We start from the raw sequence: 18,973 nt of genomic DNA, 5'->3' as shown, positions 1-18,973 counted from the left end.
CATACGGAATATTTAATAAATGGTTTTGATTTACAATCGATCTAATAACACGATGATAATATATTGTTTTTTGTGTTTTTTTTCGCCCTTTCTCTGTTTTACTTTGTTTAGTGTGTGTTGCTTTTTAATGGCTAACGTTGAAAAAGATTTTTTTCTTAATGGCAACCTTAGAAGGAAATAGATCAAAGGTAAGGAAAAGCAATTTGTACTAATAAGTATATTTTCCATGTTCCGAAAGCCAGAGAATGTTCACACGAACCAGGTCGTCGGGTCCCCGCCCCCAACTGCCACCTAGTCCTCTTTGCACCCGACCCCTATGACTCCCTCTGTGGGTGGTGGGTCTGCAGGAGGGACGGCCCATGTCGTCTGTTCGGGCTAGGCCCGGCCGGGCCCCATGGGCAGAGGCCCAGTCACCAGGCGCTTGCATTCGAGCCCCAACCCCAGGCCTGGCTCCAGGGTGGGGCCCCGGCTGCACCATGCTGGGCAACATCACAGTCCTTGTTTTCGCCATGGGCTGCCCTTTGTCACCGGTTCTGTTCATTACCTTTATGGACAGAATTTCTAGGCACAGCCAGGGGTCGGAGGGGATCCGGTTCAGGAACCACAGAATTTCATCTCTGCTGTTTGCGGACAATGTTGTTCTGCTGGCCTCATCGGACCGGGACCTTCAGCATGCACTGGGGCGGTTTGCAGCCGAGTGTGAAGCGGCCGGGATGAGGATCAGCACCTCCAAGTCTGAGGCTATGGTTCCCAACCGGAATAAGGTGGTTTGCTCTCTCTGGGTCGGTGGAGTTGTGGAGTTTAAGTATCTCGGGGTCTTGTTCTTGAGTGAGGGAAAAGGGGAGAGTGAGATTGATAGATGGGTTGGTGCAGCGGCAGCAGTGATGCGGTCACTGTATCGGACCGTTGACGAAGCTCTCGATTTACCGGATTTACCGATGGATCAACGTTCCCACCCTCACCTATGGTCACGAGCTTTGGGTCATGACCGAAAGGATGAGATGGCGGATACAAGCGGCTGAGATGAGTTTCCTCCGCAGGGTGGCTGGGCGCACCCTTAGAGATAGGGTGAGGAGTTGGGTCATCCAGGAGGAGCTCGGGGTGGAGCCGCTGCTCTTCCACATCCAGAGGAACCAGCTGAGGTGGCTCTGGCATCTGATCCGGATGCCCCCTGGACGCCTCCCTGGGGAGGTGTTCCGGGCATGTCCTACCGGGAGGAGACCCCGGGGAAGACCCAGGACTCGCTGGAGAGATGATGTCTCCGCTCTGACCTGGGAACGCCTCGGGATCCCCCGGGAAGAGCTGGAGGAGGTTTGTGCGGATCAGGAAGTTTGGGCTTCCTTGCTCCGAATGCTGCCTCCGCGACCCGACCCCAGATAAGCGGCAGGAGAAGGTGAAGGTGAGGTAAGTATATTTTCGAAAGTGCTGACGTCGTGACAGTATAATAATAACAATTAAACTGAAACAATCACCATGCTCCAAATAAAACTGAGGCATTCAAGTTTAACGCGTGTTTTATTACCATAACAAAAGAAAACGTTACAAGACGTATATAATAAAATGTGAATTGTCTCTTTTATTTTGAAGAGTCATCCGGAAGTAACTGTCATGCGTCGCCGATCAGAACGATAACAACAGTGCGGCTCACTGTAGGCTAACTGCTAACGGTGCCGTCAGTTCTGCGGCCCGTACATTCGAGAATCGAACAGCGATGAGTAAATAATAACAGGAGATGGAGCGCGAGGAGGAAGCAATGACTCGGTTCTACTCCTGTCAGTGCTTCACCACTGACAACATCTTCGTGGACGAGTACAGGATTCACGTGAGCTTCGTGTCTGAGCAGCAGTTCAAAAGGGACTACGCCGCTGTCAGTACTTTACAACGCGTCGCTGAAACTCACATTCGTTGAAACGACTGTCAAACTTCACCTGCAGGTTCTGAAGGGGCGGGGCTGCGTGACGGAGCAGCACTTCGAGCAGGTGCTCAACACGGTTGGTGGAGCAAGTATTGACTCAGACGCAGTGAAAACCTCCGTCAGTACGTGGCACAACGTTGCCTTCACTTGTGATCTTCAGATTTCCCAGGAAGTGGCCAGGAGAAGACAGCTGTCTGTGACGTCAGTGGCCAGAGCTGCGCGCATCAGAGACACGTACCAGCCCCTGCACCCTCACGTCTACCGTCTGCAGGTCAGAAGACCTTTGTAAAACACGCCGTCCACTCGTTTGATGGAGCTTATGGTGACACAACATTTCATTCAAAAATACAAAATCATCCACATAGAAATTAAATTTCAACCAATCAATAAAATAATAAAATAAAGGAATAAATCAAGTACTTTAATAAGTAATCAAAAATAAATAAAAACAAAATTAATGTGTGTGTGTGTGTGGTTTCATCCTTCCTGTGTGTGAGTGCCACTTCAGAACTTGGCTTGAACGTATGGTGGGGAGTAGTTAGCTCTCCTTCTGTGACCTTCCTCCTCTGAGAAGAGCGTGAATGGCCAGCGATCCACGCTATACCTGGCTTTGAACACGACCAGAGTCATGACTTCACCATCTGATCATTTGTGCGGTCCGTCCTCCACACGCCTGCTAATCCTTCTCCACACAGGAGTCTTACCTGGATCCAAAGTTCAAGCAGATCGTGGTCTACTGTGAAAGCAGCTGTGCCACTGTGGAGGGTCTCTGTCAGCAGCTGGAGGAACTGGCAGGTGAGCCTGGACCTTGACCACTAGTGTCTCCAGATGCAACTCAAGATCAAGCTACTACTCAACAGTTTAAATACAGTTGGAGTCAGACACTAATAAAATACATCTACAGACACATTTAAACAGATTAAGTACATTAACATATGGCCTAAGTATTCATCGCTTTCAGCTCATTTCATTTCAAATGAAAACATATTGAACCATATTTCAATAAATGTAAAACACAGTCAGGCAGTGTTTGACAATGATGACTGGAGCAACCCATCTCTCTTCCCACTGATAGAGTTTTCTCTCCCTGAACGTTGCAGCGCCGAGAGTTTACCGCCTCCCGGTGTTCACCAAAGCCTTCTGCGAGGAGCTGCTGGAGGAGCTGGAACACTTCGAACGGTCGTCATGTCCCAAAGGACAACCCAATACCATGAACAACTACGGCGTAATGCAGCTTTTTTACCTCACTGAAGGGAAATATGACCAGCTGGGAGAGTTCTGCTCCCAGAGGAACCTCAGTGAAGGAGGAAACCTGAGCTGGTTGACACTGAATTATTAAACAAGGCTGGGCTGAAAACTGCCGTGAAAACTTTTTCAGAAAATGATCATGTGATTCAGCGTCGTCTGTGATCGACTAGCGTCTCCATGTTTGTACTCTCCAGATCCTCCTGAATGAGCTGGGCTTCGACACCAACTTCATCACGCCTCTGCGAGAGCAGCACCTGCGACCGCTGGCGTCACTGCTGTACCCAGACTGCGGGGGGCGCTCTCTGGACAGCCACAAAGCCTTTGTGGTCAAATACGACATGGATGAAGACGTCGATCTGAGCTACCACTACGACAACGCCGAGGTCACGCTCAACGTTTCCCTCGGCCGAGACTTCACGGAAGGAAACCTCTACTTCGGAGACATGAGACAGGTGACGAAAACAGCCGTGGGAGGGTGGTTTCTCTGCTGGAATGGTGAGTGACTGCGTGGTTGTGCCGCCCCCTGCAGGTGCCGTTAAGTGACACTGAGTGCTGCGAGGTTTCCCACCGGGCGACTGAGGGCCTCCTGCACAGGGGCCAGCACATGCACGGGGCCCTGCCCATCTCCTCAGGCCAACGCTGGAACCTCATTATTTGGATGAGGTCGTCCCAACATCGGAATAAACTCTGTCCCATGTGTGACCGGAAACCGCTGCTGGTGGAGGGAGAAGGCTTCGCGGATGGATTCACTCGAGAGTCTGGTTCCTCCTGCGCATTGACCTGATGACCTCTTGGTGGTACGTCGAACCCCTGCCCAGCTCGCTACGTCGTCAAACACACTGATTCAACTCAATTCAACAGCGGTTTGAGGTGTAAACTGCACCAAAACAGGTGAAAGGAAGATGCCAGCACAGGTGTGATGCTAGAGATGAGTGTGTTCCGAGGCGCATCTGGTGTGTTTTGACTCCAACCACAGAGATGCTTTGTGGCATCACACAGACTCTTATTTACTGTTGCCACTCGACAGTAAACTGGATTCTCTTCTGCTCATGTTCTGTGTTCAATATTTTGGACCCTTTAGTAGATGCTGCTGTCTTGAGGTACAATCACACCAAGGAGTCCGGGACGAGAGGGCGACAAGGTTGCAGCTTCAGGCAACATTTTCACTATCAAGTGCTTGGGTTAGAAAACATCAGGACTCCGGTGACAAGATCAGAGGCCAGATTAGGGAAAACTCAACAAGACCAAGAAGTGAAACGGAAGAGAAGCTGATCGTAGGGGTCACTCACTGGGACCTGATGGAGACGACCTTGTCCTGCGAGACTTCCCTGGGCTACAATTCTGCCTTGTTTCCACAAACTCTAGACCCGCCCCCAGACCCTAGACCCCAACCTTCTTTTATGTGACCTGAAAGGCAAAACTTGTGGCGACCACTCGTGTGCAGGTGGTGGAACGAGCGTCATGAAGTTGCATTTGGAGTTAACGCACCTTTAGAATGTATGTCATGGAGACAGTGCTGTTAAAGTGTATCATCCATTAGAAGAATAATAAAGACCTAAAAGCAAAGTTGTTTTTAAATATATATATATATATATATATATATATATATATATATATATATATATAGGAGTGTCATGCCAGAGTTGAAACATGTCTATACGTTTTCTTCAACTTAATTACTGTACTGTATATGATTCGACATATGGAATACTAGGGGTGACAAAATAAGAAAATAAATGTGGAAATATAAATGGATATAAAAGGGGAAATAGACAAAGTGGACATCCAAATAGAAAAATAAACATGAATCATTTCCATTTAAGCGTGTTTTGTTTATTCCTGTTTATTTTTCCATTTTTATTTCCACTTTGAGTATTTCCCCTTTTGTTTCCATTTAGATCTCCACATTTCTTTTCTATTTTTGTCGCTCCTTGTTTTCCATACTGACAAAGTAAAACCTTTCTCTATATTCGCTATAATGCAGAATTCCATCCACAAATATACTCTCCAATCCAGGCGTATTTAAATTGCAAAGAACAACACAAATGTCAAATCTAAAAAAAACCAAAAACACTAATTTTTCTAATCTTTTGTCTTATAATGAGTGCAAACATTCCCTGAGTAACAGCCTCCAATAAAACTGTAAAATAGTGAGGGGTAGATGAGGTTTCATGAAGCAGTGTCATGACTTTCAGAGGCCAGCAGATGGCGATGTCTGATGTAAAATGTTTGGACTTGAGCAACTAATTCAGTGAAACCTCACACCGTTTCTAAACCAAGAGCGCCATCTAGTGGCCTCTGAAAATGAGGACACTGTTTCATGAAGCCTCATCTTCACATCACGAGAGTGAGGTGACCACAGGAGAGAAGAAAGGCGACACAAACGCACATTTGTCTTGATTGTATTGAAGTTTGTGACACAATACACTCACACGTGAACAGTTCTCTAACACAACAGGGATCAACATCATTAAATATCTGAATTTAACATGGTGTTTTAAAAGTATCATTATAGATGTCAGTGTTGTGGTGGAAGGAAGACGCACATGTCTGTGACCTGATGAAATGGTTTGTTTCGAGCAACACTGGGGCTTTTGGTTGTTTCTTTTTTGTTCCGTCTTTAGTTGGGACTCGGGCCCACAGGACATCTGGGTCTCAGACGGCGACAGTTTCAAGTAGTTTGCAAACGTTCTGCCTCAGAATCACACACAGAACACACACACATGCTCACACAGGCTGGTGAAAAATGACTGTACATAATACTGAAACTGTTAAGGACATACGCTTATAACTTACACAGCAGTGTACGTGTATTTATATTCCTTCAAATACGTCCATTATATATATATACACATATATATATATATAAATGTACATCAAACTATCACTACGGAGCAGGTCCGTCTGGTCAGGTTAGAGTCCGCACTTTTACAAGGTGGTCTCGCTGCTCAAGTCACGTAATCTGTGCTGGTCCATGTCCGAGTCGTAGTCCGACTCCATCTCGATCTTGACCTGCGGCACGGGGCACGGCATCCCTCGGCTCATGGGCACGGCGGGAGACGACGGGCAGGAGATCTTCAGGTGGAGGGTGATGCTGAGGAAGGGCAAGCTCTGGTTACCACACACACACACACAAGTAGGGAAGCCCATTCCATCCCAGGCCAACATCCGAAAACAACCCTGCGCCTCTTTGCTGCCGAAGATTTGACTCTGCTTTCCGTGTGCAACTCATGGGTTTTCAGCTCAAGTCGTTTCTTTCTTTTAATTTACTTGAATATAGATACATGAATGAATGAGGGGGCGACAGTGAGCGGTCGTGTCTCACTCGTCACCAAACAGAGCCACAGCTCTGAATCCGCTTCACGTCACGTCCAAACCATGTGTCTTTCAAAGCAATGCAGACGGGTCAGAGAGTTACAATCCATCGGTTCAGGACAGAAGAAGCGCTGCGTTTTAGCCTAATACAAATGTTCACTGCATTGCAAACCAGGTTTTTTTCACAGGCGAAAAAAAAAAGAAACAACCAAAATGATGCTGCTTGTGGAGCGTCACTGACAAGTCGATGTACAAACCTGCACAAAACCTCTAACTACACATCAGACTGTTAAAGTGAATCTCAGTGAGAGACATCAGTTACTGCTGGGGTCTGAGTGTGTGTGTGTGAGGGCGTGTTTTGCCATTCTCATGATTCTTCTTGACAAGCCACCTTCTTGTGAGGACATTTTGGCCTGTCCTCACTGGTAAGGGTTAAAACCTCAGTAAAATAAGTTGATAATAATTGAGTTTCAGTCTGGTTCAGGTGAGCCATGTGTTTTGGCTTAGGGTGAGAGGCTGGGGAAAGGGTTATGGCAGCGAGTGGTCCTCACAAGGATAGCACTGTGTGTGTGCGCGTGCATGTTTTGTCATACTGGAGGACATTTTGCCTTGTGGGGACATTTTGGCCTGTCCTCACAGGTTTAGAGGGTAGAAACCTCAGTAAAAGATGATGGTTAAGTTAAGGGTGAGAGGCTGGGGAAAGGGTTATGGCAGTGAGTGGTCCTCACAAGGATAGCGCTGTGTGTGTGCGCGTGCATGTTTTGTCATACTGGAGGACATTTTGCCTTGTGGGGACATTTTGGCCTGTCCTCACAGGTTTAGAGGGTAAAAACCTCAGCAAAAGATGATGGTTAAGTTAAGGGTGAGAGGCTGGGGAAAGGGTTATGGCAGCGAGTGGTCCTCAAAGGATAGCGCTGTGTGTGTGTGTGCGTGCATGTTTTCTCACAGCTTTAGAGGGTAGAAACCTTAGTAAAAGTAGTTTATTATAAGTGGGTTCCAGTTTGGTTCAGGGTCCTGGTTGAGGTTAACCTTTATTCGATGGTTAAGTTAAGGGTGAGAGGCTGGGCACAGCATTATGGCAAGGAGAGGTCCCCACAAAGATAAAAATACAATCATACAAGTGTGTGTGTTTAAGTATATCTTTCCGAATGAGGTCCAATTTGGGGGGAAACTCCTCCCTTTTGCCGGACCGCACAAGGTTAAGCCTCAATGTGACTTCACAATAACTGGGTCTTTATGAGTGGGTTCCAGTCTGGTTCAGAGTCCTGGTTCAGGTGAGCCATGTGTTTTGGATGGTTAGGGGGGTTCAGGGGGAGAGGCTGGGGAAAGGGTTATGGCAACAAGCAGACACCGCAAAGATGGTGTGACATGGTGTGTGAGCGTGCGTGTGTGTGTGTGTGTGTGCAGAAAGACTCAGAGGAAGAAGAGTCAACACAACATTCTGCATTGCCTTAAAGTGCATGGAGAGGGAAGTGAGTGGCGTTGCACTGAGCCTCTGAACCACACAATAACACGATCAAATACAAAGACACTTCATGACAAATGATACTGTAATGACAAGTTAGGGCTAGTTAACCAGCACAGCAATGCAATAAACATATCTTCGACAAATAAGGATTCAGGATCCCCTCCACGTTTGATGGTTTGAACCTTAGCTGAATGGAAATGACTGGAAGTGAAGGAGCAGAATTCCAGCATCTCCCACACCTTCTGACTGAAGCAGAAACCTCTTCATGGCTCTTTGTTTTTGTCACTTGGTTTCGTCTCAGCCTCACTCACCTGACAGACTCTTTTCAAAACTCCCCTCCTGGTTGCTCCTGATCCTGCCCCAGTCTCTGAACGCCACCTGATCTTTGCCAGCTGATGGCGCCACCTTCCGTCTGGCCCTGATCTTCCGCCTGCCTCTTCACCCCCTGACCGCCTGCCTGCTCCTCTGTGACCTCTGACCTCCAGCCTTCCTGAAAATGGCTGTGGTCACGATATTCTGACCACAAAACCTCACGGTTATTTCCCCTCACAGTGATGTGATGGAGTTGACCGTGTGGTGGAATGTTTATTTCTGAGTCCTCCAGAGATTCTTTTCTCAATATTTAAATCACATAGCACAACAGACCTATTGGTAGCAAAGCAACTTCACAAAACATCAGGAATATTATGGAAAACAGGTGTCTGAATCGGATTAGCGTAAGTGGCTGCTGCCTGGAACGTCAGTATTTCTCCAGCGGCCGTGTGGGTCACGTGGGTCGGCAGGCCTGCAGTAGGCTCCCCACGCAGACTGGACCTGGTCTGGATAGACCAGGTCGTCGTACGGGATGTGCAGTTTGAGGACACAGTACCTGCGATCCAAGTCCGACTCCGAGCTCGGGGAGTGGTTGGAGTACGGCACGTACTTCTCCTGCACAGACGCACAAGCGGGTCAGTGACCTGCAGGGGGCCGCAGAGGCTCAGCAATCTCACCTCTTCGTCGCTGGCGTCTGCTTTACACTTCTTCTTGTCTTTCCCTTTCTTTTTGTCGTCGTCGTTCTTTTTCTTCTCCTTCTCCGGCAGCAGGTCGTCCAGCCAGGCCAAGTCGTGCTGGGAGAAGACCATGTCCAGCATCTTCCGGACCACCATGAGCCCCAAGATCTTTGCAAACACAACAGCATGTCTCACTCTCAGGCGCTTGTGTTTCACACAGGAGGAGACTGAGCGTTTTCATCTCCCTAAAAGTTGAATGATTGTTGATAATTCTCATTTTCAAATGAATGCATTCACGGAGCAGACCTTGTGTTTCGCATTAATTCCTCAAAATATGGATTTAAAGCCCAGTTCTCACTTGATAGTAGTTGTTTACTTGCATATTTAAAGTCTGATCTGAGCTGGACGAAGAATCAACTTTCACTGACATCAGATCACATAAACAGTTGTTGTTCCTCCAGTTGTTTCCTCTCAATATTCCATCTGGTTTATATGATTCACGACTTGTGAAGAATCTAGTCATAAGCACGTCGCAGTTTAGTATTGTCGACAAAATGAGGAAAATGGAAGAGATAAAGTGTCACTTGTGATTTTAAATGTGAGCAGGATGTACTGGATTAAATCCTTTGAGAAGGAACTTATGGTGAGGCAGAGCATTGAGCCCTGGTCTCTGTTTTGAGGCTGTGGAGACGAAGACATCTAAGTCAGTGATTCTTAACCATAAAAAAACAGGTCTTTTGTTTTACACCTCTGGGCCATACGCTGTAAAACACCTGCCACATATGGTGGCAGTAGTGAGCCACTGAATTGACTTGACAGCTGCAACTCTGTGATAGTTACCAAGTATGGAGAAGTTTTGAAAAGCCAAAATGATGAAGAAAGGGATGCCACCTCCACAAGAGTGAAAACTGATGAAGCAGTTGTTAAAATTAATTCAAAAATCTTATGCTGATACTTTCACTCAGACTTCTTATATTTTCTTTACAGTTTATTTTGAAAATTAAATATACAATTTTATTTTATGATATTTTGACATTGTTTTATTCTACTGATTCTATTCAGAATTGTATTCATGACGTACAATTTTATCAATTTTCTCATCAGTTTGCATCAAGTGTATTTTTTTTTTCTTCAGTAAATTTGATGAACATGACTTGCACCTGCTTCTGCTGGGGGTTGGACTTTTCAATGGCAAATATCTTTGCGATGATCACATGGTTTCATGTCATTTCACAAGGTTTTGGTTTGTTTATGTGTAAGTAGATAAAATATAGTTTCACAAATGAAATCAAGAGTCATGAATCAGTTCTATTACTTGAATGGAATGGAATTAATGTTCCGGGAAAGGTGGGCCCCGACAGCCAAAAGGTTCACAACGCCTGATCTGAGTCACGGCTGTGAGAGGGAGTGGGACCTCCTGCACAGTGGGAAGTGCACAGCAGGGATGAACTCACATAAGTCAAGGTGTGGGTCAGGTGTGTGTGTGTGTGTGGGGCCGCGGCTCTAAACTTGGAGTCACTGGTGGCTGGAACTTCAAAACAGAGGACGAGTGCCGGTGAATAAGTTGGTTCGGTCCACAGTTCACGAGCACTGCTACATGGTGGTGCAATAGAGCTGCATGGATGCACCATCTGTTCACCTACCATCACCGGGAAGATGATGGCCAGGAAGGTGGATTTGAGGATCCAGAGCACGGCCAGGCAGATGATCTGGATCAGCGTGAAGAGGTGGACCCTTCGGAGCGGGACGTGGCGCAGGTAGGTGTAGTCCGGCTGGTGCTTTGAAGGCATCATGTACAGCTTTATCCTGTCCCAGAACTGACACGTTGAAAAAGAAGGATTAGACCAGACTGAATGGAAGTTCATTTCTGTTGTTGCCATGTCGCTGAATGGCTTCTATCCGCCAGAATCTTGGCAAAATGCTGACCCTCTTGTCTGTGGGAGCCAGAAGCTGAGATGTGAGCTGTGATGGGCTGGTGGGGCTTCATGAAACAGTGTCCTCATTTTCTTTAAATGCCACTTTCTCTGGCTTGAGTGAAACCTCACTTCATTCATAAACCGAGAGCGCCGCCCTCTGAAAATGAAGACGCTGTTTCAAGAACTAGCCCTGGGATGTACAGTTGAATACGATATGGAGTTGGACAGCACATCTCATGATGGACTGATGAGGCTTCATGAAACAGTGTCCTCATTTCAGAGCTCACAGACAAATGAAAAACGGCACAGTTTCGTTGAAGCCAAAGATATTAGTGTGCCATCTAGTGGGCGCTGACAATCAGGAAACTGTTTCATGATGGTTAGATGAGGCTTCATGAAACAGTGTGCCCATTTCCTGAGCTCACTGGACCAGACCTGGTCTTGTGAGCTCAGGGGGCCAAATGCGGCCCTTTGACTGTATTTATGTGGCCCTCCTGGAGTCAGAGTCAAACTATAAAACTGACATTGTTGTGGTCTCTGACATTTTTGTCTTGTGCATTGTTTTTTGTTCATTATGATGCAACTGAAAGACACGTTTCTCGTTCGATTATTATTCTTAATTGTTTGTCTTTTCCGTTGGCTATTTCTTGTCGTAGTCTTGTAGTAGATTTTGAAATGTATGAGACACATCTTTAAGTGGAATGTGGTTTAAATTACACAAAACACAACAGGCCAACATTTTCTGTACATTTTTACAAGTGTAATTTCATAATCATACATGACGTTATCACTTCACTTTTATTTTAAATTTTCTCTTAACCCTCCTTTCTTTGGGTTTGACGGCGCCTCTCAATGGTCACAATAGGAAATGACCCCACCTCTCCACTAGATGGCACTCTCTGCTCCAAAATCTTTGAGTTTGAACAAGCCACGATTCAATGAAACCTCACCTCGTTTTTAAACCGACAGCGCCACCTACTGAGCTCTAAAAATAAGGACACTGTTTCATGAAGCCTCATCCGTGCATCACGACCATTGAGCCTGAGGAGATGCTCAGTCCAGGGCAGTTTTGGGAACAGACTTTGAGCTGTAACACAGTTTGTAATTGTCGAGGAGAGGGTGAAGATATGAGCAGGGTCATTTCACTCTGCTTTCTATTCTGTTCTTCATCTTCCAGACACCAGCCAATGGGCACAAACTGAATTAGAGTCTCAGTCAAAAGTCATTTTCTTTGCGTCCAACCGTCGTTTTCTCCCTTCAGCTCACCCTATTCTTTGCTGTCGACCTTTCATCGACACCTCCATGCGCTCGGGTGTCTGCTTGCTCCAGAAAAAGCGTCTGGTGACATCTCATACTTACATTGTTTTTCATTTCATTGCACAATTAAAGGAGTTAATGTTGCCTAAAATGAAAAGCTGTGACGTGATTGAGTTGTCTTTTCTCCAGGTCTGTAATGAAACTCCACTGTTGTTTTTGACTCAATCTATATTTATATTTTTTCACGTTTTGACTTTTTTAAGGCTGACTTTTCTTACCATTCCTCACTCAAAATACTATTTAGAGTTATGTTTTAATAGCTGAATAAGAGCCTTCATGATGTTTCCTTATGTGTGAGCGATTACAGAGTGTATTCTATAAGTATCAGATTACTGCCATGCAACAGCCTAATCCTGGATAATTCCCTCCTTCCATGGCTTCACCATTTGTGTGACTGGTTGTCGCACTCATGCTGCCATTTGTTCTTGGATTAAATGCATTTATTTTTGTATTGACTTTAATGGGTTCCCGAAGGAACATTAGCGCCGTCCTCAGAAACATATAAACAAGCCGTCGGAAGAAAATGCGAGCAAACAATTTGTCTTGCGATTACACAAGACGGGAATGAAGGCCATCAATATTTAATCCCACCTCTGTCTCTAGATGCTCTTTTGATGTCCGTTTACTACGATGCAGATGAATAACCTGCCGCAGCGTGATTATGTTCTCGCCGTACTTTGAATCATGTCTATTTTGCTGAGTTAGCTTGTGATGTTATTATGATGAAGCGGGCGCCGTGTTCAGCCACTCAGTATGTTAGAGGTGGCGGCTTCCTGTTGGAGTTCACAGCTCATTTTAAAACCCAAATTGGAATGAGTCATGCACCTGGATTCCACTGAGTGAGGCGACACCCATGTAGAGGAAGACGCCGTAGAGCACAGGCATCGGGATGTACTGCAAGGGCCAAGAGCGACGGTTAGTATTATGAGAATTCGCTAAGGTTGGATAAAAAACTGCACTGCATTTCTTACCTTAAGAATCGGGGCGAGAAAGATGGAGACTCCAGTGAGAACAAACACCAAAATGCCCGTCACTCTTTGCTCTCTGTTGGGAAGTGAAGGCGTGTAGTAAAGTTAGTGACGGACCACCTGCTGCACACACTGCAGAATATTTTTAAAAAATGGCCAGTGACCGAGTAAAATCTGGACTAAACAGAGATTTTTAATTCTTGTGTTTTAACTGTACTTGTGTTGTTGTTGTTGTTGTGATGGACTGGTGAGTTGTCATGAGAGAGTGGCCTCATTTTCAGGCCTCAGTGGGTGGCGGTTGCTTTAAAGTTACAGTGAAATGAATGTACAAATCCAACGATTTTAGAGTGTGCAGTGCTATCTAGCAGCCTTTGAAAACAAAGAGCCTGTTTCATGAAGCTTCATTAGCCCATCACTAAAAACCAGGTAAGGGACCTGTGGTGAGGCCTTTTTGGAAACCATAAAACAAGGGATCCAACAGTGTGGCGGATGTATGAATTTTGACAGGCTAAAGAGCGTCATGCTGCCAAAATATTGAACCTTGTAACATCAAAACGATGAAATCACAGGCGTTTTATTGACCTTAAAGCGTTCAAAATGCACTGTTTTTGCACACGTGTCCGCAGCGCTGTCTACAGAGCTGATCTCCTGGTGTCTGAACTTGGGACACGCAGGTGAAAACAGCGCATTTTGAGCACTTAAATGTCAATAAAAGATGTGAGGAGTTGATGATTCCAGTTCAGAATATTGCCCAGTTTATTTCATGAGTCCAGGCAAGAGCCCTTTTTCCAAACTAGTTTACAAGTGATCCTCATGCAGTTTGAAGCCTTTCTACGGTGCAGACAGCACCACTGCACCCACGGCTTATAGACCGCTGCAGCTGGGGCTAATATTCTGCTGCGCTCTATCGTCCGGAGTTTATGGTAATCTAATACAATCTCCTGGTTCCTTTTTTTCATGAATTCAGTGAGCACCCACCTGACCCCCAGAAACTGGGGCTGCTCTCCAGGAGCGCTGGATTCACTTTCCATCTTCAGAGAGTCGATGTGGGCGATGGAGATGACGGTGGCGGCCACGTACCAGGGCAGACCCAGGAAGGAGCAGGTGGCCATCAGGACGCCCACCCAGAACAGATCCAGGTGGTAGCCACACCCTTTCTGCCGGGACAGCAGACACACCAAGTTACCTTGTGCACACACGGCTGTCCGACTCAAATTATTTATTTTCTTCATAACAAGCTATAGAATAAGAGTTCAGTGGATAATGTGGAGACCTCAGGCCGCACTGTTTATCTTTCAATCTAATCTCATTCATACAGAGACGTTGAGATTGACAGCAAAAAAAAAAGCAGTTTGGAGTTTGTGGTGCTGAAGCCACCACAGAGCAGAGGCGAGCGGTGGCGAAGGCAGAAGCATCTCAGTGGTCTCTCTCCTGTCTATGTGTCTGTGTTTGTGCTGGTGACAGTTTTGGCTCGATATGTCCATGCGGCGAGGACTGACCTTGAGTTTGTTTTCTTTTCGGTTGACGATGACAGCGCTGATCTGCTGGTCCATGAAGATGAGGATGGTCACGAGGAGCGCGGGGACGAAGCTAGCCACGTAGACCCACCAGGGATTTTTACCAAAGGGCATCACTATCCATCCACGGTCGGGTCGGGTCGGCTGGTTGCAGGTGAGACGCAGACGTGAGCGGACATCAGGACAAAGACAAGAGGTCTTCTTCACACTAGAACTACTTCATGACGGGCTGGTGAAGAGTTAGAAAGCAGAGTGCTCGGACCTGGAGTTGGAGCTGTCACTTTTCAAAGGCCACGTTCGCTTAAATGATCTTAAGCTTGAGCTAGTTGAATTTATCAACAGCAAGATAAAAAATGTATTGGATTTTTTGGTTCCTTATTTTGGTTCCCAAAAACTGTGATCAAAAATCAATGTGACTTCGTGTGTCTCCTGATCAAAACAATCTTATTAGACGCTATTTGACAAGAACAACCTATTTACATTGAACTGATGTCAATGCGAAGTTCACAACATAAATCCATCAGCCTTCGCGAAACGGTCCGTTTCCCTGCAGCAGGCCGGGATAGGAGGGTGGACCCAGTTCAGAGATGGATGGTAATGGTCAGGTAGAAACTCTCAGGGGAGCAGTGGTGCTGAAACTGCCTCAGTGCACACGTCGTATTGTGTCAGAAGCACATTGAGCCTTCGGGTTCTCAAACGTGTTTTTAGGATTCGGGTTGGTGACCTCGACCCGCAGACCACGGCGCTGAAGCAAACGCTTGAAACAACCTACCTTAAACTCTGTCGGGACGATGAGTTTGGGGGTTTTGAGGCCCACCAGCATGTCGAGCCCCACAAAGGTCATGATGGACATGAAGATGGAGAAGTCACTGATGAGTTTCCTCAGCTGCATTCAGAGAATATATTAGTATATTTGGACCTCAGCTAGACTCCAACTGTATGTTGGTGATGGTGTTTTGATCTGCTCTTACTTGTGCGTGAACATTGAAATGAAATCTGATCAATACAAGACTAGTGATGGGTAGATGAGGTTTCATGAAGCAGTTTTACAGGGTTGATGGAACAGGTCTGACTTAAGACCAAACACTCAGTAAGATCTGAGTATTTGCTCCTGAACAACTTACTGCAATGCTCCATTTAGCCCCTGAAATGAGCAGGAGTTGGTCCCTTTCAAATATTTAGAGGCTAAAAACTAAAAAATGAGTGTCCAGAACACGTGTTAAACTCAGGCCTGGGGCCCAAATCTGAGTACTTTCATGTGTCCTGCACTTGAAATACATAAAAACGAAATTCCAAAAATTCAAGGAAGCGTGTAGCAGGAGCTTCAAAGATTAGAGTTGAAGACAGACGAGAAGTGGAGATAAGAAATGTCAAGAATGAATCAGGGATATTCCTAAAAATTGTTTTGAAGCGGACCAAAGCGAAGGCCTCCTAAAATTACACTTCAAAAGTGGATGCTGAGAGTGGGTTATGTATGAACCAATAAGTTCAATAGATTTTAATTTTTCTTGGTCAGTGTTCGAAGTGTTGGCCCTTAAGGGCCTGTTTGCGTTTGAGACCCCTGGTGTAGAACATGCGAGACTGTCACTTCAAGACCCTGTTGGGTATTTGTGATAAAGATATTTATCACCGTTACCTTTGTCGGAAAGTAGCGGCTGAATTTGAACTTCTTGAGCGAGACGGTCATGGAGTATGTGCCAAAGAAGAGGATGAAGGACATGAGGGCCAGGTCCGGCACGTACTGGCAGGACTTCCCCAGCAGCGAGCCGCCGTACTTCAGACACTCCTTTTTACTCAGCTGACTCCAGTCCAGAGCTGTCACATTCAACTGGGATGGCGGTGGTGGGGAAGGTGGGTTAGGAGGGAGAGGAGAAGAATTGTCAGCGAAGATGTAAAGTTTGGAGAAGAGCCGGCGAGAGACGGGTGGGACAGATGGAGATAAACAAACAGATGGAGAGAAGAGAGACACTTGATACCTGCAGCAGATATACACAAGACGGCTCTTTTGTTCGGGTGTCACAACACTCTGGTGTGTTTCATTCCAGGGAAGATGTTACAGAAGACGAAAACAATATTTATTCCTCATCATGAATGAAAACAAAGACTTACCCCGGAGACAAGAGAGCTGTTATCTGGCAGTGGAACTAAAGCATTGAAGATCATTGCAGCCACTGTGGAGGTGGGAGACGGGGGGCAGGACCAGGAGGCGCGGGGTGAGGAGAACACAGCAGGGGACGAGAAAGAAGATGCAGACGGTGATGAGAACCCGGCTTCACAGAGAAAACCTCAGACGCACAAAGAGGGACTCACTTGCAAAAGATGGCGGCCAAAGTAGTCAGGCATCGGCATCGGAAACAAAGAAGAGACAAATCAGTTACAGAAATCAATGTCCATAGCAGCAAAACACACAGGTTTCAGAACAGGATTATGCCTCTAAATAGCAGTGGATTTTCAGTTGGGCGTCAAAGTCACTATGAGTTACTTCAATACTGTTTCATGACACAGTATTGAAGGGTTGATGAGGTTTCATGACACAGTATTGAAGGGTTGATGAGGTTTCATGACACAGTATTGAAGGGCAGATGAGGTTTCATGAAACAGTGTCCTGATTTAACTAATTCAATGAAACCTCACATCATTTCTGAACCAAGAGCGCCATCTAGTGGCCTCTGAAAATCAGGACACTGTTTCATGAAGCCTCATCTATCCAACACCATTCACCGATAACTGTCTCAGGCTTGAGCACAAATGAAGGTCACATTTGTTGCAATAAGCAACAATTGTCGGTTCGATATTACAGAAGGACTTTCTGAGTGAGCCTCCATATTTCTTTTCAAATCCACAGAGGATGTTTAAGACACTATGCAAACCTAACATTAGCAACATGACAATGATGATAATCACACACAAGAGGAAATGAAAACAAACGGAAACAAAAAGTCAAGATTAAATGTGAATTTACACTTGTTCAAATATCTTGTTGCAGAGAGTATGTTTTCAGGAAACTGTCCCCAAAAGTGTACTAATGAAAAAAGAAAGTATTTACAATCTAAAAATAACCGGAATACTGTCAGAATATATATATATATCTTTTTTTTTATAGTGAACAAGAATAAACACTGATAATGGGTCTAGATATGTTGTGACACAACGTTGCTTGGTAAATACTAGTGATGAGGCATCATGAAACAATACTGCAGGGTTGATGAACTCATTTTCAGAGGCCACTAGATGGCGCTAGTGGTTTAGAAATGAGGTTTCATCGATTGAGTTGTTCAAGTCCAAACATTTGACAGTAGACAGCGCCATCTAGTGCCCTCTGAAAATCATGACACTGTTTCATAAAGCCTCTTCTGCCCATCACTACTGTCATGAAGCCTCAGCTGCCCATCACTAGTCAATGTGAAATGATCCAGTACGACAAAGAGCCGAATCATAATATACTGTGGAACACGTGTTCATAAACTATGGACAAAGGAAAATATGAAACTTGAGTTTGACAACAATCAAGTGCAACAACACTTTCATGTGAGCTGCTTGTTTCGTGTGAGGACGGATGTTGACTGGAGAGTGGCAGCTCCGTGTCACCGACTGAATGACTTGCCCCAAGTGTCCTTCAGCCAAGGGGTGAACTCACTCGGGTCTGGGGCCAGGCACTCGCACTTGTACGCGGTGATGTAGTCAGGCTTGAAGTCAGTGTTGATGGGGTAGTACTTGAAGGCACCCGCCATCTTCTTGATGGCGTCAGAGATGAAGATGAAAGAGATGAGGCTGGAGAAACCTTCCTCGGTGAATCTGGTCATGTACTTGATGATGTAACTGGCGTCGGTGGCCACGAGCACCAAACACTGCACGCAGGAGTGGATGCCGATCCACAGACGTAACTCCATGTAATCGATGCTGTTGTTCCTTGGAGGGTGAAAACAGAGAAACATTAGTTTCTGATATGTCATGGTGAAGAGCCAAGTGTTGAGGACCACCCGCCGGCTTCTAAGCAGGACACCTTCTTCAGCGATCCTCCTCGCTAAGCTAAGTGTTTTCAACATCATCTTCTCGCCCCCAGCGAGTTTCCTCACTTAACCTGTTGGACTCTGCCCAGAGGACACCCCTGCAAGTCCAGGAAAACGCCACCAAGAAGTTCTTTAAACGCCCCTCAGCACAATCTCAAGCACCTTTTTACCTCCACCTCACTTCGATGGACTTAAAATCCACCATCATATCTACATAAAGACTGCAGCTGCCTTCACATCCAACACTCATTTCTCTTCAGAAGGTGTCTTCCACAGTTGCATCATATCTCTGAAGTCAACGTGGTGAAAT

At 45.9% G+C, this 18,973-nt stretch overlaps 2 protein-coding genes across 10 annotated transcripts in view; one reads left to right on the top strand and one right to left on the bottom strand.

The window, feature by feature from the left end:
* Positions 1–101: 101 nt before the first annotated feature.
* ogfod2 (2-oxoglutarate and iron-dependent oxygenase domain containing 2) lies at positions 102–9,158 on the top strand. 4 transcript variants are annotated; one of them, XM_053869784.1, is made up of 8 exons: positions 1,536–1,867; positions 1,935–1,991; positions 2,076–2,186; positions 2,611–2,710; positions 3,016–3,140; positions 3,358–3,615; positions 3,693–3,960; positions 9,029–9,158. In XM_053869784.1, exons 1-7 carry the CDS (start codon positions 1,733–1,735, stop codon positions 3,945–3,947), a joined length of 1,041 nt encoding a protein of 346 aa, XP_053725759.1. In that variant the 5' UTR covers positions 1,536–1,732; the 3' UTR covers positions 3,948–3,960; positions 9,029–9,158. The 4 variants fall into 4 exon arrangements, with proteins under 4 accessions (XP_053725761.1, XP_053725759.1, XP_053725760.1 ...); XM_053869785.1 differs by having other exon boundaries at positions 9,026–9,148; XM_053869786.1 differs by lacking the exons at positions 1,536–1,867; positions 9,029–9,158 and adding an exon at positions 102–188 and having other exon boundaries at positions 3,693–6,014.
* The window catches only part of slc4a5a (solute carrier family 4 member 5a), a 34,080-nt gene continuing 20,682 nt past the window's right edge, over positions 5,576–18,973 (bottom strand). For 5 of the 6 annotated variants that reach the window (XM_053869779.1, XM_053869780.1, XM_053869776.1 and 2 more), the window contains 12 exons: positions 18,291–18,562; positions 16,763–16,797; positions 16,290–16,481; positions 15,426–15,539; positions 14,636–14,797; positions 14,115–14,293; positions 13,140–13,212; positions 12,994–13,062; positions 10,579–10,752; positions 8,936–9,103; positions 8,815–8,873; positions 5,576–6,257 (listed from right to left, as the gene is read on the bottom strand). In XM_053869779.1, coding sequence (XP_053725754.1) covers positions 6,092–6,257; positions 8,815–8,873; positions 8,936–9,103; positions 10,579–10,752; positions 12,994–13,062; positions 13,140–13,212; positions 14,115–14,293; positions 14,636–14,797; positions 15,426–15,539; positions 16,290–16,481; positions 16,763–16,797; positions 18,291–18,562 — 1,663 coding nt within the window. In that variant the 3' untranslated portion in view covers positions 5,576–6,091. The remainder of the gene's footprint in view (positions 6,258–8,814; positions 8,874–8,935; positions 9,104–10,578; positions 10,753–12,993; positions 13,063–13,139; positions 13,213–14,114; positions 14,294–14,635; positions 14,798–15,425; positions 15,540–16,289; positions 16,482–16,762; positions 16,798–18,290; positions 18,563–18,973) is intronic. The other variant, XM_053869781.1, reaches the window with a different exon arrangement.

Source organism: Synchiropus splendidus, chromosome 7, assembly GCF_027744825.2.
Source record: "Synchiropus splendidus isolate RoL2022-P1 chromosome 7, RoL_Sspl_1.0, whole genome shotgun sequence".
Classification (NCBI taxonomy): domain Eukaryota; kingdom Metazoa; phylum Chordata; class Actinopteri; order Syngnathiformes; family Callionymidae; genus Synchiropus; species Synchiropus splendidus.
This window is presented reverse-complemented; position numbering and strand designations above follow the sequence as displayed.

What these genes read in the sequence shown, in the direction of transcription:
- ogfod2 (XM_053869784.1), top strand. Translation starts at nt 1,733, where the DNA reads ATGGAGCGCGAGGAGGAAGCAATGACTCGGTTCTACTCCTGTCAGTGC. An exon ending in TCAAAAGGGACTACGCCGCT is followed by an intron (nt 1,868 to 1,934) that starts GTCAGTACTTTA and finishes CTTCACCTGCAG; the next exon opens with GTTCTGAAGGGGCGGGGCTG. An exon ending in CTCACGTCTACCGTCTGCAG is followed by an intron (nt 2,187 to 2,610) that starts GTCAGAAGACCT and finishes TTCTCCACACAG; the next exon opens with GAGTCTTACCTGGATCCAAA.